This window comes from Clinocottus analis, unplaced genomic scaffold (assembly GCF_023055335.1).
Source record: "Clinocottus analis isolate CAN_PGR_092001 unplaced genomic scaffold, fCliAna1.0.p SCAF_48, whole genome shotgun sequence".
In the NCBI taxonomy this organism is placed as follows: domain Eukaryota; kingdom Metazoa; phylum Chordata; class Actinopteri; order Perciformes; family Cottidae; genus Clinocottus; species Clinocottus analis.
Window position 1 is genome coordinate 456,228 of NW_027176205.1, and position 22,720 is coordinate 478,947.

Genomic DNA, 22,720 nt, shown 5'->3' on the forward strand with positions numbered 1-22,720 from the left:
GATACCTGATAGTTCACTCTCTGGTCCCTGTTCTTGAAGATGAATCAGCTCCCCGGTCTCTGACCCCATGAGCCTCTGAAGAGGCGTGTCAGCACCTTCAGCACCTCAGGGCGGAGCTCCTCCACCTCTTTGCCACAGAGGACTTCTTCACCTCCTCTGTGGGCTCTTCAGGGTTACGGTGCAGCGGGTGTAGGAGTTCCTCAAAGTGCTCTGTCCACCTACGACGACGTCCGTCTGGTCAGCAAAGTGTCTCCTGGTACACAGAGTTCCTTTGTTGGCCACTAGGGGGTGCAGGACACTGGGGACCATGAGGGCCAACAGAACCAGACCCCCTGTTCAGAGGAACTCCTGCTCAGGCTCTACTCCTGGGTAAGAGACCCAGTGTCTGTCTGTCTGTCTGTCTGTCTGTCTGTCTGTCTGTCTGTCTGTCTCTGACATGCCAGTTAGACGCACACGCTGAGTGTTTCATTGGTTCATTGTTTTATTGGCTCCTCCCTCACAGAGAGCTCTCCAGCCTCACCCGCCTCAGACTACACACCACCGGGTCTATCTCGGTGCGGAGGGGAAGCGAGGCGATGATGTCATCGTCTGCTGAGGCAATGATGTCATCGTCTGCTGAGGTGATGATGTCACAGTCCGCTGAGGCGATGATGTCACAGTCCGCTGAGGCGATGATGTCACAGTCCGCTGAGCCCCGCCCCCCCTGCAGGTACAGCGGGCATCGGTAGAGCGGCGCCGCGTCCGGGTCGGAGCGCTCGCTGTCGACTCGAGCGGAGACGCAGACGAGGGGCAGCGAGCGCGGCTGCAGCGGCGCCGGGTCCGTCAGGGCTTCCAGCCGGGTATCCCATGATGCACCTCTCAGCCGGAGGCCACACAGCAACACGGCGTCCAGGGGGAGCGAGGCCGAGGAAGCGCCGTCACTCAGCACCTGCAGGGAGGGAACGAGAGCAGTGATACGAGGGAGCGAACAGGAAGTGGACGCCTCTCCTCCCTGCTGACATCGTTTGCTTCACCTGGAAATGCAAAGTGACGTCGCTGACGGGGCGGCGCCGGGCTCGAGCGGCGTCTCTCCTCAGCGCCACCAGGAGGCCTCTGGCGTTCCTGAAGGCAGACAGCCGGTACGCGGCGGCGGGCTCCGAGGCGTCCAGATGAGCGGCGATCAGCTCCGCCCTCCTTTCCAGCAGAGACAGGTGGGCGGGCCGGAGGAGGGGGCGGGGCCGCGAGAGGAGCGCCGCCGCCAGCCGGACCAGGTGGTCCCGCTCGGCCCGCAGGAAGTCCCCGAGGTGAGAAACCGGACCGGCCGCCGGAGCGGCGTGTGTGAGGAGTCTCGCCACGCGGCTCAGCCGGTCCGCCGCCGCGACCCGACTGAGCCGCGTGGCGAGACTCCTCCCCGCCGCTCCCTGGGAGGCCCGCAGGAGGGCGTCCAGATCGCGGCTTTGGATCTCCATCACCTCGGCGGCCGCGTCCGCTCCGAGGCCGAGAGCGCCGAGGTCCTGAAGACTCTGCTCCAACACCTGCAGCAGCTCTGCTGGATCTGAAGAAAGGGCCACAACATCTTACTGCCGCAGGAACACTGAGAACACTGAATCCACATGTGGTCACGTCCTGCTCACTGGTCGTGATGAAAGCAACACGGCCAGCTGGAGTTACCGTGACGGCGGGCGCCGGCGGAGGCGGTGTGAGGTCCGGCGCCCCACAGAGGCGGCTCGCCGCTGAGGAAGGTCTTGGCCGCGCTGTCCAGCAGCTGCAGGTCTGCAGGGTGGACAACATGGCCGCCGTGCACCAGGTGGACTGAGGAGAGAAGAAGCAGGATGAAGCTCTCCGCTCCTCTGAGGCGGAGCGGCGGCCGCGCCCGTCGGCCTCACCTGCGATGCGCCGCAGAGCCTCGGCGCCGTCGTGGCAGACGCTGGAGACGTGAAGGTGTGCGTCCACCAAAGCCACGAGGTCTTCCTGAGTCCTGCAGCACAAACAACACACAACGCACAACGCAATGGTTATTACATAGTAAGTCATAGTTATGAGATATGAACTCATCATTATGAGATATGAAGTTATAGTTATGAGATATTAAGTCATGATTAATTGATATTAAGTCATGATTAATTGATATTAAGTCATGATTACGAGATATTAAGTCATCATTATGAGATATTAAGTCATCATTATGAGATATTAAGTCATCATTATGAGATATTAAGTCATAGTCATGAGATACTCTCACGTGTTTCTCTCGGCGCTCTTGATTTTCAAAATAAAAGTCCTGCTCCTCCAGTGGAGAGAGCTTGAACCAAAGCCTGCTTTTAGGGGTCCAGAGGCCCCGCCTCCTCACCAGCGGTAGCTCCGCCCCCGAGCCGGGCGCTCGCGGCTCTGCAGCAACACGGAGTGGAAGGCGGCGCAGCGGAGGAGCGGCTCCTGAGACGCCGCAGGACGGCGCCGCAGGACGGACTGCAGCTGCTGCAGAGACCGGACCAGCTCCTCCTGCAGGGCCCGGGGAGCCTCGCAGACCAGGAGCAGGGCACGCACCCGCAGGGCCGCTGCAGGACGACGCCCCACACACACACACACATATAAATATACACGTATATTCATATATACACACACACACACGCACACACACACACCTGGAATGGAGCATGAAACTTCTTCTCCAGCGATGATCCAGAACCTGAAGTCCGGGTGTGCCGGCTGCTCTGTGGGCAGAAGAGCAGAACCTGTTCAGAACCTTCAGCTCTCGGCCTCAGTCGTGGTCACGTGATGCGCCGCCGCCCACCTGCGAGGGAGCGGACCAGCCGGCCCAGGTGAGCCGCTCCGGCCCGGTCCAGCCGCTCCCGCAGCCGCAGAACCAACCAGCGCCCGTCCTGAGCGGCCGCGTTCAGCTTGAGGACGAGGTCCGGGTCACACGGAACCACCTCCACCTGAACCAGAGAAGAACCCTCCATCAGAACCAGAACCAGAGCAGAACCCCTCCATCAGAACCAGAAGCAGAGCAGAGCCCCTCCATCAGAACCCCCCCCCCTTCCCGAGCGGTACCGTGGTTGTTTCCGGGCCGCATTGGGCCAGCGTGGTGACGAGGTGGAGCGGCTGAGCTCCCGTCCCGCCTCCTCGGTGCCGCGGCACCGTGACGATGACGGGCCCCTTGTGTTGGGCCACGTGGCGCCGGAGGGCCTCCGGGCCCCCGGGCCGGGCCAGACCCGGGTGGTAGGCGGCCATGTCCTCGGCCAGCGCCGCCAGGCAGCCGGGCCGCAGCGCCCTCCAGAGCAGCGCTCGCTGCGGCGGGCTCAGGTGGGCGTGCGAGCGGCAGGGGACGGGCCCGGCGGCGCCGGTGGCGCCGGCGGCGCCGGCGGACGGGAGCTGCAGGTACCGGCGCCACTGGGCGGGGCGGCGGCAGAGAGAGGCCGTCAGCCCGCTGAAGACCGGGATCTGCTGCAGGCGCAGGACCTGCGGGTGGACCCGGGCCGGGATCCAGCCGGGCAGGACGGCGGCACCGGCCGGCCGCCGCTCGGCGCAAAGGCCCCTGAGGAACGCGGCGCTCTCGGCCTCGGACCAGAGCCCGCGGTGCCGCAGCACCGCCGCCGACAGCAGCAGCTCCAGGACGGCGACGTGGCTCCCGGAGAGGCCCGGCCCGTACCGGGCCAGCAGCCGGGCCGCCAGCCGGTTCTCGACCTCCGGCCAGGCGGCGCCGTCCGCCCCTCCCATCGCCGCGACGAAGCCGCGCAGAGAGAAGTAGTAGGCGGGAGAGAGGCGGCACACGTCCTGCAGGGCCCGGTAGAACGCCGCCGCCAGCCTCGCCGCCTCCCGCGGCGCCGCCAGCAGGGACTCGTGGCGCCGCAGCTCCTCAGCGCGCAGCGCCGCCGCGGCTAGCTGCTGCGCCACGGCGGCCTGCAGCGGAGAGGAGTCGGCCTGCAGGACGGCGTCCAGCAGAGCGTCCTGAGGAGAGACACACACATCACACATCCTGACCAGAGGGTTCCAGGACTTCAACCCAAATGCCCATGAGCAAACGTCACCTCCTCTGAGGCCGCGCTCTGCTGCAGCCGCTTCAGCTCGTCCTGCAGCTGCAGGCGCCGTAGCAGCAGCGGCCTGCTCTCTTTGGTCTGCAGCAGCTGAGCCAGCAGCAGCTCCTGGACGTCCTCTGAGCCCAGAGAGAGGTCGACCACGCCCACCTGAGCCAAGATGGACGGGTGGATGTCTGCAGAGGGAGAAGCAGGAACACGGGAGTAGAGATTAAGAGAATACTCCACACGTCTTTCATGAGCTCTTTGTCCTCCTCACCGCTGTGGACCAGCCGGGCCGGCAGCTCGGTGCTGAGGAAGAGGCAGAACTCCGGGCGGGTCGGCCCGACGCGGCGCTGCAGCCGCGCCACGAAGAGAGGACTCGGACTCACGCGCTCCAGGTGAGTCACCAGGACCCTCAGCCCTGCAGAACCAAGGGGGGGGGGGGTGAGTGACGGACTAAAGCCTCCTCCCAGCATCCTGCACAGGCCGTCCTCCTGCACCTCTCTCTGCGGCCCGGTCCAGCTTGTCCAGCAGCTCGGGGTCATCGGCACAAACCAGCAGCTCGCACGCCGGCTCCAGCTCAAGCTCCGCCTCCGTCTCAAGCTCCGCCTCCGTCTCATGCTCCGCCTTCTCTCCTGCAGAGTTTGCAAATTGGGGAAATGCATTAGTTACCTTCTCTGATATTCTATAGCTACAGATTATTTATAAATGTCTTCATTTCAACTGTTACGCTTCAAATGCACACGATGAAGGCCTCCAAAGCTCCCTCTGATTGGATAATCTACCTGGAGATCTCTGACCCTGAGGGGCCTCTAAATGGACCCTGAGGGGCCCCTGGTACCTGTGCCGAGGCGGCTCAGGGAGCTCATGTCCAGGTGCTGCTGGGTGTCGGCCAGCAGGGGGCAGCGCTGAACGCAGCCGCTGCTGCTGCAGCTCCACAGCAGCAGCTTCACAACCAGTGTGGCGGGCGGGGCGTCCCAGTGGACCCCCAGGGCCCGACCCAGGGGCCGCTGCAGCCTCTGGGACGCGAGCACAGGGAACCCCAGGGGCGGGGCGGGGGGCGGGGCTTCAGCCCGAGCGAACAGGGAGGCCCTGGGGTCCTCGGGGTCGGCGTCCACGCTGCCCGTCTCAAGCAGCCGCCTCCACTTGCTCAGCAGTTGAGTCCGTGTGTCGGGCCCGAAGGGGCCCAGGTAGGAGATGATGGCCGCCAGCGTGAGGGCGTCGCCTCCTGAGCATCGCTCATCAAGCTCCGCCTCCTGACGGGGGAACAGAGGAATGAGCTATCAGTACCCCTCTGGGGTTAAATGTGTACTGTGTACACTGTGTACTGTGTGTACTGTGTGTGCTGTGTGTACTGTGTGTGCTGTGTGTACTGTGTGTGCTGTGTGTACTGTGTGTACTGTGTACACTGTGTACTGTGTGTACTGTGTGTGCTGTGTGTACTGTGTGTGCTGTGTGTACTGTGTGTGCTGTGTGTACTGTGTGTGCTGTGTGTACTGTGTGTACTGTGTGTACTGTGTGTACTGTGTGTGCTGTGTGTACTGTGTGTACTGTGTGTGCTGTGTGTACTGTGTGTACTGTGTGTACTGTGTGTGCTGCGTGTGCTGCGTGTGCTGTGGACCTGAGCAGCAGCCCTCCATGCGGCGACATGCGCCTGCAGCCTCCCTGCGGCGGCAGCGGCTTCCCTCTCCTCCGTCTGGGCGGCGAGCAGCCGCCGCTCGTCCTCCTCCAGGTGTCTTCGTACCGGATGGCGCCGCAGCTCGGCGTCCTGTTGGCGGCGGAGCGCTTCCTCCTTGAGCCGCTCCGCCCGCCGCGCTCCTCTGGCGTCTCGGGCCAGCTCCGCCAGCTCGCGCTCCAGCAGCAGGGGGCGCTGCAGGCGGCGGCCCTCGTACACGGTCAGCACCCAGCGGCGCAGAGACACGCAGGCTCTGCTGGCCTCCTGCACCGACTCTGCCGACAGGGAAGCACTCTGGAACATCAGGCCGAGCCGCTGCAGCTGCTCGTCTGACACGCCCTGACGGTCGAAGAACTCCAGCTCCTACAGGACACACACGTCAACACATCAACACACACACGTCAACACATCAACACACACACGTCAACACATCAACACACACACGTCAACACATCAACACACACACGTCAACACATCAACACACACACGTCAACACATCAACACACACACGTCAACACATCAACACACACACGTCAACACACACACGTCAACACATCAACACATCAACACACACACGTCAACACATCAACACACACACGTCAACACACACGTCACACATCAACACACACACGTCAACACATCAACACACACACGTCAACACATCAACACACACACGTCAACACATCAACACATCAACACACACACGTCAACACATCAACACACACACGTCAACACATCAACACACACACGTCAACACACACACGTCAACACATCAACACATCAACACACACACGTCAACACATCAACACACACACGTCAACACACACGTCACACATCAACACACACACGTCAACACATCAACACACACACGTCAACACATCAACACACACACGTCAACACATCAACACACACGTCAACACATCAACACACACACGTCAACACATCAACACACACACGTCAACACACACACGTCAACACATCAACACATCAACACACACACATCAACACACACACGTCAACACACACACGTCAACACGTCAACACGTCAACACATCAACACATCAACACACACCCCAGCTCACCTGGAAGAAGTTGGGTTGTCCCAGCAGCTGCCGGGCGCTCTCCCAGCCCGCCGGCCGCTTAAACAGCAGGCAGACGGCGTCCATGAGCGCCACCACGGCGGGGGGCGGGTCCCTGTAGTGCCGCACCTCCTCCAGGTCGCTCACGCTCAGGCAGCTGAGCGCCTGCAGGCCGGCCTGCAGCGCCGACTCCGCCTGAGGAGGACACGCCTTCCAGTCACGCGCTTCTTTTCCTTGCGTGTTAGACGTTCGCAAAACACGTTACCTGTTTGTGGGCGTCGCTAATCTGCCGCTCCAGGTCACGCAGCCGCTTCTGCTGGATGACGCTCTCCTCGCAGGACTCGCGGGCCTTGCGGGCCTCGCGGGCCTCGCGGCGCCGACGCCTCTCGCTCTCCGCGGCTTTGCGGCGGTCGTTCAGGCGCTGCGGCGAGCAGAAGCAACGTTCACACAGGAACACGCGATGGATGAATGTTGAGCCGCTGAACCCACCTGCCGCGTCTCTGCAGACACCGCCTGCAGACGCTCCACCTCCCGTCTGCGCTGCTCGACTGCTGCAGTCAAGACGGCCCAGCGGGCCAGAGCAGCAGCCACCCTGGAGATTATATATGTATATATATTATTACTGTTAAACAACCGTTACCCCGGAGCGGCGTCCACTACCTGCTGGCGTTGCGCTGCTGCTGGTTGCGCAGGTGGTTGCAGACGTAGTCAAAGGTGGCTATGAACTCCACGTACGTCTGAGGGCTGAAGGGCTGAGCTCCGAGCAGGACGGCCGCATGCCGACACGCCGACCGATGCACGGACGCCATGGCCGCCGACAGGCCGGCCTCTGGGAGGAAAAGGGGCGTGTCTTAGAGCAGAAGGGATGCAACACGACCTGAACCACCTGGGAAGAAACACCTGAGTGCAGACTCACGTTGGTGCTGGGAACTTGTGTGGGAACTGGTTTTGAGGCGTTGAGCAGCAACTTCCACTAAAGACTGGTGGGACCAGGACTCATAAACCTCCACGCAGACGCTGCAGCGCAGGGCCCTGGTCACATGACCCTTCAGGAGAGAGTCACCCATCATGTCCAGTAAGAGGAACATCACACACGACACAACTGCTGCTCTAAAGCTGCATTCTCTCTCCTGACCACCAGGGGGCGACTTCTCTGGTTGTATAGAAGTCTATGCTTCATGTGCTAAAGCTGCATTCTCTCTCCTGACCACCAGGGGGCGACTTCTCTGGTTGTATAGAAGTCTATGCTTCATGTGCTAAAGCTGCATTCTCTCTCCTGACCACCAGGGGGCGACTTCTCTGGTTGTATAGAAGTCTATGCTTCATGTGCTAAAGCTGCATTCTCTCTCCTGACCACCAGGGGGCGACTTCTCTGGTTGTCTAGAAGTCTATGCTTCATGTGCTAAAGCTGCATTCTCTCTCCTGACCACCAGGGGGCGACTCCTCTGGTTGTATAGAAGTCTATATAAATGAATTGAACAGATACAGAGGTGTAGTAGTAAAAAGAAAATACATATTTACGTTAAGTCCGTGGTCATCAGGCGTGTCACTGTGTGTCGTGGTGAAGGGAAGCAACAGGAACACGTGCACATTTCTGTGAATTCGGCTCAAGTAGCTTTAAAAAAACAAAAAAGCAGAATGAGAGATGATTTTCTTTTCAGCCCGTTTGTGTAGACGCAGTCACAGCAGCAGCAACAGAATAAATGCCTGTAGGTCCCCTGAGGGCCAGCACAGTGATCCTTACTCCTCAGACATGAAGCTGTCCAGCAGGTGTCTCCTGGACCTGAACCCGCCGGTCGCCCTGTAGACCTGCTGCCCCAGCTCCTCAGTGTAGAGCCCCGGGGACGCCGGGTGAGCCATCGCCACCAGCAGCTCCTCTGTGGCGGAGCGGCCGACTCCCTCGTGGACCAGCAGGACGACGTGACCTTCGTCCTCTCTGGTGTGACGGCCGGCTTCCTTCAGGACGTCACGCAGCCGGTCCTCGTTCCCAGGATGCACCTCCAGCAGCCGGCAGCCCGCCAGACGGGCCGCCAGCCGCACCGTGGTTTTACGGCCCGTGCTCCGGTCCGAGCCGATCAGCGCTCCGTGTCCTCCGGGGACGAGCAGCGCCCGCAGGACGCGCATCAGCTGACGGACTCTCTGCCTGTGGACGACGCAGCCGTCGGGAGCGACTTCCTGTCCCGCGTCGTCCTCTCTGCGGTCGACCCGCGCGCGCAGATCCCGCAGCAGGGCGTCCAGGTCTCTGGCCCGATAAGACGCGCTGCAGCTAAAACCGAGCAGCCAGGGAGTCGTGGGGGTCTCGGAGAGCTCGGGGCCGTATGCTAGCTCCTCCATGACGTCCACCATGTGCTGGAGACTCTGTGGTGGCACAGGGCTGGTGTGAGGGCTGGCCTCTGAGCCGCTGTCTGCAGACAGGGGGGGCGCTTCAGGGGATGCGAGGCCGTCCTCTTTTGGCTCTCCAGGCGGATCTCGTGGCTCTAGACGCCGACATCCTGCCGGAGTCTGTCCAAAGTGAGCCGTGGCCGTGTCGGCCACGAGGGACCCGAGACTTCTTCTCTGGTCCTCTGGTAACCTGTCGCCGAACGTGCGCGTGCACTCGTGCATCCAGAGGTGAGCGACCTGAAGGAGGGGCGCAGCGGGGTAACCCGGCGGCAGACGGTCCTGCAGGATCTCCGCGTCCTGGACGTCCGGCCGCCACAAGCACATCCCCCTGAACACCTTCTGCAGGTCGTGGTGGGAGAAGATGCAAAGGGGACTCCGCTCGCTCGGCTGGAACCGGTCTCGCACCGCTCGGTAGAGGTGTTCGGTCGCGGTGACGACGCGGCGTGCTGTTTCCTCGCCGCTCTGCTCGAGCGCCGTGTCCTGCAGCCAGAGCTGTAGCGGGGGGGCGTGGATGGACAGGATGACGTCCGTGGACAGGCCGGGCAGTACCAAGATGGAGAACAGGCGCGACAGCCGGGGGGACATCGCCTTGCGGCGCCGATCGCCGACGCCGAAGACGGAGCAGGCGGCCATGTAGTTGACGCTCCCGGCGCTCAGCGGCTTGAAGGCGGAGCTGTCGAATGTGAGAACTTGTCCCGTTGAAATACTCTGCCGCAGCGTCTCCAGAGCGGCCGACGTCTTCCCGAAGACGTCTACGGATGAAACGTTGAGCTCGTAAAGCTTCATTCACTCAGAGTTCACACTCATTCTGCCAACGATGACTTTACATGACTTTCAGCCACTTTTACATGACTTTCAACCACTTTTACATGACTTTGATATGGAAGCCCATTTCAGGGAAAAAAAGATTAGGACCAAAAAAAAAGGAAATATGACCCCAAAAAATAAAAAGAGGACAATCAATTTTTTTTAATTTTTTTTTTAAATCGACTTTTTTTTTTTTGTTGAGGAAAAAAAAACATGTAAGCAATACGTTATTTCATCACTTTGGTTTTACAATACCTTCATTTAAATGTAAATATGTATTGTTCATACAACAAAACAAGTACAAGTCACATAATAGTCCAATCTTGTTTTAATTCACATATTCTTTTAATGTAACATTGCAAGCACTGTTTTGTATTCAAGTGCTCTTGTTATTTACCAAAAGTTAACTTGACATTGTCAACCACCTGCAAGCCTGTTGATGGTTACTTTAAAGTAAATAATTCATTCAATATATGTGTGGACTTTGCATTTTACTCAGTTCTTAAAAATGGTCAATGGAAGGTCAACAATGTACTTTGTGTGTACAAATATTAGCACAATGTACTTTGTGTGTACATATATGAGCACAATGTACTTTGTGTGTACATATATTAGCACAATGTACTTTGTGTATATTAGCTACAACTATATTTAGGCTGTAACTGTAATTTTGACATTTGTTGTCAGTAGTCAACTTCTCATTTCTCTCCTGGAATGAATCGGGAAAAAATTTTTTGTTGTCTTTTTTCAAGTCAACAAAAAAAATATCCCAAAAAAAGTCGATACATTTCTTTTTTTATTGGCCTCACTTTCTTTTCTTTGGTCTTAATTATTATTTTTTGGTCCTAATTTTTATTTTTTTGTGTGAAATCCCCTAAAAGTAGACATTGCTACGCACCACAGGGGGCTTCGTGCAGGTCGTCCACACAGAGAAGCAGACGCCGGCTCGTCCTCATGTGACTCAGGACCGAGCGCAGGTCCCTGCCGCTCAGCAGCCGGCTGCCTGCCAGGTAAACGTGCGGCTCGTCAACGCTCAGCACAGCTTTGCACAGGAAGGTCTTTCCAGAAGCGGGCTCTCCCACGAGCAGCACCGGCTGCCGGGCCTCCAACATGAGCTTCAGCAGGTAGATGTGCCTCCAGTACTGCAGGATCACATGCAAGACAGACGTCGAGTTAAAACATTTAGGACCACGGCTCGCCGCCCTCGCCGCCCTCGACCAACCTTGGGAGTGATGGAATTAGCCAGGAGTGTGTTCTTGGGGCAGATCTTGCTGTCGACGTTTAAAAAGTGTTCAAACACACTCTCTTCATCAGGAACCACAATTTTGTACCGGCAGGTAAACAGCGCTTGGCGGGCCAGTGAGTCGAACTGCGGCCGGTCGCTGAAGCAAAACCACAAAGACACAAGAAGTGAAATGCTGACTGAGCAAGAACCCACAGCGATAACTGAATAAACGTGACAGTGAACGGTGGTGATCTCACCGAGGATGCAGATGTCCACTGAATCCCCAAATATAAGCCACCACAAACAGGTTCCTGGCCGTCAGCTCTTGCTCACGGTCAGGATCTGTGTCTGATGTTCTGGTTCTGTGTAGAAGTACGTCTGGGGAGGATGAATATATAAATATCAAGTTACTACTTTCACTCGTCTCTGTTTACGAGGTTATACGCTCATGCATTCTGGTCATACCTCTTTTGTCCATTCCTGTTATTGGCCCAGCTTTTTCCACTTCTTTCCCAAAATGCAGCAGGAGAGCCCGCAGGATCCGAACAAACGACGTGATTTCTTGCAGTCCGTATGAGACGCTTTCAGGAGATTCTCCTTCGGGGTGGACTGCAGAGCTTAAAGCCTTTTGCTGGAGCAGACTCAGCGTGCTGGAGAAGAGATCTCCGGCCAGGCGATTCCACATTTTCAAGGTTCCTTGAAGCAGCTTGTCTTCACACGAGAGAGCATCCATCTCACTCTTCCACACGGCCTTCCACAGGTCCGTAGCCGTGAGGTGAACCAGGCTGCAGCGGGTCACCGCGGAGGGGCTGGCGTCTCGTAGGTCCGTGGCCTCCAGGAGGAGCTTCAGGTGTGACTGGCATGGCAGCGTTTCACCCGACGGCAGGCACAGGAATGGGTCCTCAGGACCGCACATCGTAGTCAAGTGATCCAACCAGCCGGGGCGGCCCACGGGATTCCCATCCATTACCAGCCACTTCACGGCTGCGTGGTCGCTCTTCTTCTTGCCGTTGCCGGTTGGAGAACTCGTCGCTTCGCGTTGTTCTGAATCTCGCAGCACTTTTGCGACAGCTCCGTCCTGCCATCCTCTGTTCTCGCAGAAGCAGCCGAACATCTCCTCGTGGGACATGGCGTTCGGGAAGAGGAGCACGGTTTGGACAGCGCTCCAAGTGCAAGCCGGTATCTCTGGATCTGCATCTCCTGCTGTGGTGTTGTCGTTTGCAAAGCGGTGTTCCGCTGCCTGGGCGGCCAGCTGGTTGAGGGCTCCGGCTAGAACACAGTAACAGGTGGTCTTTCCACTACCTGAGGTGCCCAGAAGCAGAACTGCTCGAGAGGATTTCATGGTCTGATAGAGTGTAACAGCACTGCCGATTAGTTTGGCGTCAGGCTGAAGGCCCTTCCTTTGCAATTCCTCTATAACTGCATCATACAGTTGGATCTTTTCTTCTTCCTCAATGTACTGCTTGAAAAGAGGAAACTGGCATGCGAGAGGGAACGTCTCCTTGAAAAGGAGGTCGAACTGTGAGGCTTGCTTGTGCTCATAAAGAACCGGTAAGAAGACGGAAAGAACGGCTTTGATGACTGCCGTCTCCTCCATCAATCCTCGTACAATCGCCACGTGAGAACGGCAACACTTGGACGGCTCTTTGGTTTCTTTTCCATCCTTTTCAACGACTCTGGCACTCAAACATCGCAAAGGCGCACAATCAGCTTGTTCTGCCACCGCTGCTTCGGCCTTGAGTGAGAGTTCTCGTTCTCTTACGCTTTGCTGCAAGTGCGGTTCAGAGGCGGCGACGATCTTCTGCAAGACAACGAGGTAGCAGCTCTGCGGGTCGGAGAAGAAGTCGGGCAGACAGAGTGAATCCTGGGCCAGGTCCATGAGGGCCACCAGACGGCGACTTAAAGAGGCGGCCTCTGAGAAACCGATGGAAGTCAGCATTACCTCTACGACGATCCCGTAGTCCGGATGGGTCAACGCGACGGGTCTGGTGCAACGCCGCAGACTCTGTGGAACCTCGGGTGCGTTCCCCTTTGATGAGATGAGGACGCATGCGTAGCTCGTCCTGGTAGAAATGCTTCTACCCGCCAGCACCACGTGACGTTCTGAGTCGATGTTCTTGCAGCCGCCGGCCTCGTCTGCAGGCCTGTTCTTCGGCTCCTCATCCACCCTCTGACTTGTGTCTCTAGTGAACTGAGAGAAGGACTGGTGGATGTCTCCTAGATGCTGCCCCAGTACCGATAGCACCCCTTGTGTCAGCAAGTCTGCAGAGTCCAGCAGGAGCCATGCTCCGGTCTGGAGGGCGCCCAACAGCATCCGCTGAACAACACCAGCTCTCGTGCTCGGCCAACATTGCACGTTGACAACCTGACGCCCTAACGCTCTTCCCAACTGGACGACCGTGATTTTCTTTCCAGACATGCAGGGTCCACTCACAAACCCACATCTGTAGCTGGTCAGAGCCAGGAGAATCCCCAGTGTTGCCCGATCTGTGGACGGAGTATGCGCCATCAGCCAATCTTCTGGACCGAAATACTCATAATCATATTCGAGTCGATGGCCCAAAACATCCACGTAACATGTCGCATCGTCGCTGCCCTCCGGACTCCGATCGTCTGAGTCTATATGGTACTTCATCTGACTCAGCCACTCAAAGGACGACTCCAGCACGCATTGTACCTCCATGAGTCGAGACAGCTGCTGTGCGTGCTTCATAGTTAGCTGCACTAAAGCACGAAAACACATCATTGTGTACATAGAGACCAGAGACTCGCACTCAGTCCCTGTGACTCCCTCCCTTATGGAACGACCAAGGGCTTTCAGTTTTGCAGAGTTGTAAGCCTTGAGGTTGCGCCACTCTGCTGGGTTTGATTCTCGAGAAGCTTGGAGGACCGCCTGGGACCAAACCGTCTCCTCGGCCACCAGCAGGCACTGCAGAGGATGAGTGGACAGCAGTCCCAGCACAGGTAGTACCACCTTCCTCCTTTCGGCCAGGTGCAGCCGGATGTCTCCGGCTTTCTCATCGCATGCCAACCCTCGACTGGGCGGTTCGAGCTGGTTTCGGACAATAGCGCATTGTTTCATGTGTCGCACCATGGTCGACTTCAACTGTTTCTCAAAGACACAGAGCCAAACCAAGGCATTGGGATTTGGCTCCAACGGACTCGAGAAGGTAACGTGCTCCTGGAGGCTGCCGAAAACCCCGAGCACCTTCAACATGGGTCTGGGGCTTTGAGCAGTCGCCCCACTGCTCTCCACAGTGCTGACGGCAGCCGGCAGCTCACGATCCACGTCGAGCCCACGTATCCCTTTAAAGCATTTGCGCACAACGAGTTGCAATGTGAAAGGCGTCGGGTGAAAGGAGAGGAGTTGGATCACTTCCCTGTCACTCAAGAACCAGAGTCTTGGGAACTGTGCACAGAGGGACTCCAGGAGATCCTCCATCTGGTTGGAAATGGCCTCCATGGTGGACAGACCCTGGAGGAGGAGCCGGTGCAGGCTGTCACCCTGGAACCTGTCACCCGTCTTCTTGGAATGGACAAAGTTCAGCACGCGAGGGTCCAGTGATATCGTGAGCATCAGGTCCTTAAACGCATCATCAACTGGTTGGAATTGCTCCAGCTATGAAACAAAGAAAATAAGAAAGACATGAATCTGACCTATTTAAATTAAAATACACCGGTGTCATGCATGTGTGATGCGAAGGTGTCGTACCAGATCCGCCCTCTGAACCCTGAGGCGAGTGTCATGGAACGTCTTGGTCAGGAAGGCCCACACATGCTGGAACCTCTCAAATAATGAAAGCAGCTTCCCTGTTCATATCGAAAGGGGAAAAAAAGGCAAAACAACATTCATATTTTTCTTTATAAATCTTCCTTCTTCTCATTAGAAAACCATCCTATCTCTAGTTCTTTCCTCTGAATGTCCCCAAACTAAAACCATTGAGTCTATTTGAATGTTCTCATGTACCAAACCCTATATTTCCCCTGTATATTACTTATGGTGTTCAATACATCCAGATACAGCAGTTTGGGGCCTTTTCCATATGAAAGGTTAAATACGTCCACCTTACCGAGCTCCTGCATTGTTTGCATCCAGTCTTGTATCTGCGGCCTGAACTCAGCGCTGTGCGGTGACGTCATCGAGGTGGACAGAGCCATCGAATCGTTCTCCAGCTCAGCAACGTGCACTTCCAGACCTGAGTGAGAAAACCACGACCTGTCAATCACCTTGTAGCCCCGCCCTAAAGCGTCCCAGGGAATGCAGCTTTAACACATGAAGCATAGACTTCTATACAACCAGATTTCCCCCTAACGACGGAGCCAAAGCAGTAAGTTCTTACACCTCTGTGTTGTTGATCTGCTCGCCTGTTCTTAGTCTCACCGATGATGATGAATCTTGCGTCACTGCAGGAGTGTCGACGGTCAGTTAGGAGATCTGTTGGTGCATGTTGAGGCTCTCCAGGCTGCCAAACAGGCAGAGTGAATTCATCCGTCTGGAAGAGTCTGGCTCTCCATCCCTGCCGAATCTCCTGGAAGCTCTGCTCCATGTTGCACTCCACCTGTGCAGCCCTGCATACCTGCAGCATGAACCGATGACAGGTGTTAGTGTCAGGATGGAATGGTGTTCACTGAGCCTGTTTTCAGCAGCAGTTACACATTATTTCATGATGTCATAATGTGTCGCGTCCATCCTGCTCTCACCTTGGTGATGAGATTCTGGTCAAATTGATGAGACATCAGTTGAGAAACAGTCACCTTCTTTTCTGGGTCGTACAGCTGGCCCATGTCTGAGAGATGGAAGGTACTTTCATTATTATGCAGCTTTAATCATGAAGCATAGACTTCTATACAACCAGAGGAGTCGCCCCCTGGTGGTCAGGAGAGAGAATGCAGCTTCAACACATGAAGCATAGACTTCTATACAACCACAGGAGTCGCCCCCTGGTGGTCAGGAGAGAGAATGCAGCTTTAACACATGAAGCATAGACTTCTATACAACCAGAGGAGTCGCCCCCTGGTGGTCAGGAGAGAGAATGCAGCTTCAACACATGAAGCATAGACTTCTATAGAACCAGAGGAGTCGCCCCCTGGTGGTCAGGAGAGAGAATGCAGCTTTAATCATGAAGCATAGACTTCTATACAACCAGAGGAGTCGCCCCCTGGTGGTCAGGAGAGAGAATGCAGCTTCAACACATGAAGCATAGACTTCTATACAACCAGAGGAGTCGCCCCCTGGTGGTCAGGAGAGAGAATGCAGCTTTAACACATGAAGCATAGACTTCTATACAACCAGAGGAGTCGCCCCCTGGTGGTCAGGAGAGAGAATGCAGCTTTAACACATGAAGCATAGACTTCTATACAACCAGAGGAGTCGCCCCCTGGTGGTCAGGAGAGAGAATGCAGCTTTAACACATGAAGCATAGACTTCTATACAACCACAGGAGTCGCCCCCTGGTGGTCAGGAGAGAGAATGCAGCTTTAACACATGAAGCATAGACTTCTATACAACCAGAGGAGTCGCCCCCTGGTGGTCAGGAGAGAGAATGCAGCTTCAACACATGAAGCATAGACTTCTATACAACCAGAGGAGCCTGACCTTGTAAAAGGGCTTTCCAGTGCCTGTGCTTCAGTGTGGGGCTCTGCAGTTTGGCATACAAAGCAACCTGGCAGCTCAGGCGTTCCAGGATCCCTGAAGCCTCCTGCAGCACTGCATCATGGGTAGGTATGACGCCTGCTAGAGTCAGAGCTCGCTCCTTCCACGTGGAAATATTCCCTCGAGCTTGTGACAGCTCGACCTGCCGGGGGCATGAATAGAGATCGTGTTGTGTTTGAGTCCATGTGAGTCCTGAGCTCCACCGCGCCAGAGAGAGGCGTCACCTCGCTGAGCAGCAGCTGCTTCCAGTCGTCCGTCCAGGTCGTGCACTCCGCCATCAGCTCCCACAATGCACAGCGGGCGCCGAGCTTCTGGACGTCCGTCGCCAAAGACGTCAAATCCATCGGCCGTTCTAGAGGGAGACACAGCGGCCGCATCAGACTCCACGACCCGAACATCATTCATGACTTTTAACCACATTTTAAGTACAAAGTGATAAAATGTAGTATTTAAACTAACAATGAGGATTCAAAGCATACAGTAAACCTTAAATGACTCAAATGAATGAGAGACAATAGTTTGATTAAAAGAATAAACATTTATATAGATGCCTGTATGTATGCTGCTGATGTTTTGAGCCTCTTTCTGTTAAAAGCAGATTCATTATTTATAACTACATGAACACATGAATATAACACATTTACAGGACTTTTACACAACCTTTTCTCAAGGACTTTCCAGGCCTGGAAACAACCGTTTTAAAGCTCCATGGCGGTTCCATGTTGCCCGTGTGGACCTGATCTCACCGTGCAGGTTCTGACTGTTCCTGCTAAGTCGTTCCAGCTTTGCTAAGAGCTCGTGCACGTGCGTGCGCACGGCGCTCAGCTTGGACGCCGTGTCGCGTGCGTCGCGGCTCGGGTCGAGGAACGGTCCGGACGTGGCTTCGGAGACCCTCGTCTTCAGCTCGCGGGCCAGGAAGCAGAACATGGTGTCCAGGGCGCTCGCCGCGGAGGGAAGGCGGCTGCACACGACGGCCTCCGCTCGCTTTAGGAGGGGAAGGAAGCGAGTCCACGAGGCCGACAGCTGCAGGCAGAAGCACAGGCTGCAGCGCAGGAGGAGGCGGCGTGTCATTCAGCAGCATCGATTTCTGGCTGATTGCTCACAAACCTTTTCCTGCAGAGCCGCTTCCTGCTCGCTCGTCTTCCTGTAGTTCAGGCAGACCTCCTGCAGGGAGCGCACGTAGTCCAAGCGCTGCCGCGTGGCGACCAACGACTTCTCGCACTCCCTCGTCTGAAAGGAGGAGACAAGACGCTGCTTTTAGAGCATTTTAATGTGTCGACGGACAAAAGTGCAAAATGATCCAATCTGCACTTTCTGAATCTTTCCTCTTTATGTGTTTTGTGTTGGAAATCCTTCACAAATAGCTTCTGCAAGAAAACAACAACTTTATGTTTCGTATTCTCGAGGAGGTTTGTGTTAATTGGATGAGATGTTTCCTGAGGCTTTCCATGCTGTTGGTCTGCAGCGCGGTGTCTCCGGTCACAACCTTAAACCACGTGAAGGGAACGAGTCGAAGCTCTTCATGGAGAATGAAATAAAAGTGTCAAAGTTGAACTGGAGTCAACGAGACATTAACCGGCGTCTCTTAACGCTTGGTTGCTCTTCCTTGAGGCTGGTATTGCTCCTGCGAGCGCAGCAGGAGGAGGAGGAGGAGGAGGAGGAGGAAGAAAAGGAGGAGGAGGAGGAGGAGGTTCTTTACCGTGAGGGCGTACGCCGACAGCTCCTGGAGGTCCCGGGGGTCCGTGTCGAGTGCGGCGGCCGCCTCCTCCAGGACGGCCAGCAGGCCTCCGGAGAGCAGCTGCGTCTGCTCCACCAGCTGCTGCAGCGCCTCCTCCTCCACGCGCCTCAGCTGCCGGCCTGTTGGAGGCAAACAAACATTTCACGAAGTCAAAGTAACCGCTGAGTTGAAGTACCGACACATTTTGGGGGCTCAGAAGGTTTCGCGAGCCTTAAACCCACCGAGCTGTTCCTTCAGGCGGTCGCACCGGATGGCGACCAGCCGGTTGGTGGTGCAGACGGACGAGGGCACGGCGAGGACCCACCGGGTCCAGCGGCGGCCCGTCTGCACCAGCTCCTCGTACGCCGCGGCGGGCCGACCCTTCATGGCCTCCAGAGAGGCTCGGCTCCACCGGCCCACGAACGCGTGGACGTCCAGCAGCCACGAGAGGCTCTCACACAGCCGCCGCACCTGCAGCTCGGCTTCCTGTCGGGGCAACGGGGCGGCGTGAGCGTGCTAGGAAGCGTCAACCCTTCGTCAGCGTGCGCTCTGAGAGGCCTGCCTGCATGATCCCGGCCTGCTGCCTCTCCGCTCGATCCGCGGCGTCGTCGGTGTCGAGGTGCCACCGCAGCTGCGTCTGGAGGAGCGGCCGGTAGCAGCCGTGCACCCGGGCGCCGCGCACCCAGAGCTGGGTCGCCGGCGCCACCGGCACCACCGGCATCGCCGGCGCCGCCGCCTCCGGGCCTGTGGGCGGCGAGCGGCAGCAGGGCATCCCGCGGCCGGTCGCTCCATCGGGCTCCTCGTCCTCCCCTGAGGATGAAAACACGTCCAAATAAATGAAGCCACGCGTGCAGCGACAGGAAGGACGACCGTGTTCTCCTTCACCTGCGAGAGCGAGCTGCAGGCCGGCGAGCTCACAGGCCTGAGACACGTCGGAGGTGAAGAAGCTGTCGCTGAGCTCCAGGAAGAATCCACAGGTCACGCACATCTAGACGAAAGGAAGGAGGATCCGTCTCTGATGGTGAGCTGGAGGAACACTCTACTGGTGCCGAGGCTCTGACCCAGTAAAGCCTTATGAAAGTTCCCAGGATGTACTGGAGGCTGCAGCTTTGTTCTGTTCTAAAGCGGTGAAGAGGAGTGACGCTACGCTGCCCCCTAGTGCTGACAACGGGAAGAATTTGTTTTGTTTTTTATCTTAAAACTAATCTTAACTCTGATTAAGAAGAGCAGTCTGCGACAACATATTGAAAAGTGTTAAAGTATAAATCCTACAGAATTGCAAATGATGCAGAGAAATGAAATATAAGTCACAAGTGTCTTTCAGGAAGATGAAATATCATCTCATAACGTCTTACAGCGACATTAAAACTCAAGTGCAGGATTGAACACAACCTGCAGGAAGGCGCCGCCGGCCGCCAGCAGAGCTTCGCTCACGGCCTCCTGGAAGCGGAGCAGCGGGGGGTCCAGCGCCAGACGACCGCCGGCTGAGACGCTCAGCTCGCTGAGGAAGAGGCAGCGCTGACGAGGACTCATAGGGAGCTCCTGGCGGAGCTGAGAAACCCGAGTTTAACACAACAGAAGCAGGGCCGGAGCCAGGAGGCCAGTTAAGGAGTTAAAGAGGTAAGAAGTTAAGGTTTTAAGGAGTTAAAGAGTTAAAGAGGTAAGAAGTTAAGGTTTTAAGGAGTTAAAGAGGTAAGAAGTTAAGGTTTTAAGGAGTTAAGGAGGTAAGAAGTTAAGGTTTTAAGGAGTTAAGGAGTTAAAGAGGTAAGAAGTTAAGATTTTACAGTTTTTTTCGATCGCTAAAGGACAGCGAGCACAACTGGAGTCACATGTGCAAAACTCTGCCTCAGTCTGCACAGCAGCAGCTCATGTGAACAAACTCTAGTTGGTTTTTCGTTGCTTGAACACAGTTTTCAAAGCTCTACACACTTATCCCATGACTTTAACACAACCTGCACAACACTGTGGATCTACAGCACTTTGTTCAAACGCTGACACACTGCTGTCAAACTGTGAACATTCAACACAGAAGAGAGTTCAGCCTCGTGCCTTTAAACTCTGATGACTGCAACTTCAGCTGGAGGCTGAGCAGGTGTCTTGTTTTAGACACACACACACACACACACACACACACATATATATTACAGTATTTATAGGTAGAGCTCAGGAAGATTAATTTTGGAAAGAATGTCACTCTTTTCTTTGAATAAAATATTATTTTGTATGAAGTCACTGAAGTAGTTCAAACTGTAAAGATGAAGTTTGTATTTCCTGTGTTGGTGTTTGGTGCTGGTGTTTTTCCTCAGTGTGTTGTGAGTGACAGTGTGTGTCATCTCAGTGAGGGTTGTGCAGTGTTTGGCTGCACTGAGTGTGTGTTGAGCCGTGTGTTAAGAGTTGTGTTGCTTGGAATGAGTTTTGCAGGTGAAGTGAACTGTTCAGGTGAGTGTTGGCAGTGCAGACGGAGTCAGAGTTTTACATGTGACTCCAGTTGTCCACGCTGTTGGTTAGCCATCGAAGAAAACTGTAAAGAGTTAGAAAGTTAAGATGTTAAGGAGTGAAGAAGTTAAAGAGTTAAAGAGTTCAGGAGTTAACTAGTTTAGGAGTTCAGGAGTTAACTAGTTTAGGAGTTCAGGATTTACTAGTAAAGGAGTTCAGGAGTAGTTAAGGAGTTAAGGTGTTAAGGAGTTAAGGGGTTAAGGAGTTAAGGTGTTAAGGCGTTAAATAGTTAAGGAGCGAAGAAGTTTAAGAGTGAAGAAGTTTAAGAGTGAAGAAGTTAGAGTTAAGGCGTTAAGGAGTTAAATAGTTAAGGAGTGAAGAAGTTTAAGAGTGAAGAAGTTTGAGATTGAAGAAGTTTGAGAGTGAAGAAGTTTGAGAGTGAAGAAGTTAGAGTTAAGGCGTTAAATAGTTAAGGAGTGAAGAAGTTAGAGTTAAGGAGTTAAATAGTTAAGGAGTGAAGAAGTTTAAGAGTGAAGAAGTTTAAGAGTGAAGAAGTTAGAGTTAAGGCGTTAAGGAGTTAAATAGTTAAGGAGTGAAGAAGTTAGAGTGAAGAAGTTAGAGTTAAGGAGTTAAGGCGTGAAGCAGCCTGCCATCACCTGCTCCACGCCTCTGAGCAGCGACTCGGCGTCTCGCCGCGCGGCCGTGCCGAGGCTCTGCAGCGTCATGCGGTCCACCAGCGCGGCGAAGCGGCCCAGCTTCTGCAGGACGGCCCGCGACCGGCCCGAGTCCTCCTGCAGCCGCTGCCGGTGCGCCAGGAGCAGGTGGAGCGGCTCGTCGCGGCCGCCGGGCGCTTTGTTGGCGAGCTCCAGGTGCAGCTCCAGCCGGTGGAGGTCCTCGTAGCAGCGCTGCTTCACCTGGGGGAGGAAGGCATCAGCTGCACAGGGAAACACTCGGATCGAGACTCCCAGGAACCAGCACGAGCTCTCTAGAGGTCTAGAGATGAATACATACATGAATAGATATAGACTGAGCACCCCTCTGGTCCAGAAGGGGACGTCTGTCTAAGTAGTTAAGGAGATAAGAAGTTAAGGAGATAAGACGTTAAGGAGATAAGACGTTAAGGAGATAAGAAGTTAAGGAGATAAGAAGTTAAGAGGTAAGAAGTTAAGGAGATAAGAAGTTAAGAGGTAAGAAGTTAATGAGTTAAGAAGTTAAGGAGTTAAGTAGTTACTGAGTTAAGATGTTCGGGAGGTAAGGAGTTAAGGGGTTAGATATGCGCTCACGGCGTTCAGGAGGGCGGTGCGGTGGCGTGATAGCTTCTCCAGCGCCTGCAGGAGCTTCTGCTTCATGGTCGCCCGCTGGCTCCTGAACTCCAGCAGGGTGAAGGTTCTGGACCCGTCCAGAGGCAGCCGGGGGGTCGACTCCACGTCTCCAATCACCCTGCAAGACAGCGAGAGACCACTGACGACCAGCAAACACGGGACCTGGTCCAGCCCGAGGAGAGGAGACACCGAGCTCCTCTGAGTCACCTGGAGAGGAAGTACTGAGTCACCTGGAGAGGAAGCAGTGAGTCACCTGGAGAGGAAGCAGTGAGTCACCTGGAGAGGAAGCAGTGAGTCACCTGGAGAGGAAGCAGTGAGTCACCTGGAGAGGAAGCAGTGAGTCACCTGGAGAGGAAGCAGTGAGTCACCTGGAGAGGAAGCAGTGAGTCACCTGGAGAGGAAGCAGTGAGTCACCTGGAGAGCAGCAGA

The 22,720-nt window shown here is 55.6% G+C and overlaps 1 protein-coding gene and 1 pseudogene across 1 annotated transcript in view; both read right to left on the reverse strand.

The window, feature by feature from the left end:
• Positions 1-22,720, reverse strand: part of LOC137801997 (extracellular serine/threonine protein kinase FAM20C-like) — a 36,558-nt pseudogene that overhangs the window by 1,314 nt on the left and 12,524 nt on the right.
• Positions 464-22,720, reverse strand: part of LOC137802046 (dynein heavy chain domain-containing protein 1) — a 24,336-nt gene continuing 2,079 nt past the window's right edge. Inside the window, exons 4-43 of the mRNA XM_068599568.1 lie at positions 22,706-22,720; positions 22,253-22,409; positions 21,626-21,883; positions 19,926-20,084; positions 19,419-19,521; positions 19,096-19,343; positions 18,776-19,019; positions 18,516-18,673; positions 17,924-18,046; positions 17,563-17,839; positions 17,041-17,168; positions 16,760-16,958; positions 15,865-15,950; positions 15,545-15,740; positions 15,234-15,359; positions 14,876-14,973; positions 11,629-14,782; positions 11,421-11,541; positions 11,161-11,320; positions 10,837-11,080; positions 8,494-9,883; positions 8,271-8,364; positions 7,666-7,795; positions 7,410-7,578; positions 7,239-7,341; positions 7,015-7,170; positions 6,753-6,944; positions 5,617-6,033; positions 4,837-5,251; positions 4,496-4,630; positions 4,273-4,416; positions 4,008-4,189; positions 3,031-3,927; positions 2,771-2,915; positions 2,622-2,690; positions 2,330-2,534; positions 1,866-1,957; positions 1,651-1,791; positions 1,014-1,534; positions 464-928 (exon numbers count right to left, since the gene is read on the reverse strand). The exon at positions 22,706-22,720 is cut by the window's right edge and continues 96 nt beyond it. Of these exons, the coding sequence (XP_068455669.1) occupies positions 497-928; positions 1,014-1,534; positions 1,651-1,791; positions 1,866-1,957; positions 2,330-2,534; positions 2,622-2,690; positions 2,771-2,915; positions 3,031-3,927; positions 4,008-4,189; positions 4,273-4,416; positions 4,496-4,630; positions 4,837-5,251; positions 5,617-6,033; positions 6,753-6,944; positions 7,015-7,170; positions 7,239-7,341; positions 7,410-7,578; positions 7,666-7,795; positions 8,271-8,364; positions 8,494-9,883; positions 10,837-11,080; positions 11,161-11,320; positions 11,421-11,541; positions 11,629-14,782; positions 14,876-14,973; positions 15,234-15,359; positions 15,545-15,740; positions 15,865-15,950; positions 16,760-16,958; positions 17,041-17,168; positions 17,563-17,839; positions 17,924-18,046; positions 18,516-18,673; positions 18,776-19,019; positions 19,096-19,343; positions 19,419-19,521; positions 19,926-20,084; positions 21,626-21,883; positions 22,253-22,409; positions 22,706-22,720 (12,283 nt within the window). The 3' untranslated portion in view covers positions 464-496. The remainder of the gene's footprint in view (positions 929-1,013; positions 1,535-1,650; positions 1,792-1,865; positions 1,958-2,329; positions 2,535-2,621; positions 2,691-2,770; positions 2,916-3,030; positions 3,928-4,007; positions 4,190-4,272; positions 4,417-4,495; positions 4,631-4,836; positions 5,252-5,616; positions 6,034-6,752; positions 6,945-7,014; positions 7,171-7,238; positions 7,342-7,409; positions 7,579-7,665; positions 7,796-8,270; positions 8,365-8,493; positions 9,884-10,836; positions 11,081-11,160; positions 11,321-11,420; positions 11,542-11,628; positions 14,783-14,875; positions 14,974-15,233; positions 15,360-15,544; positions 15,741-15,864; positions 15,951-16,759; positions 16,959-17,040; positions 17,169-17,562; positions 17,840-17,923; positions 18,047-18,515; positions 18,674-18,775; positions 19,020-19,095; positions 19,344-19,418; positions 19,522-19,925; positions 20,085-21,625; positions 21,884-22,252; positions 22,410-22,705) is intronic.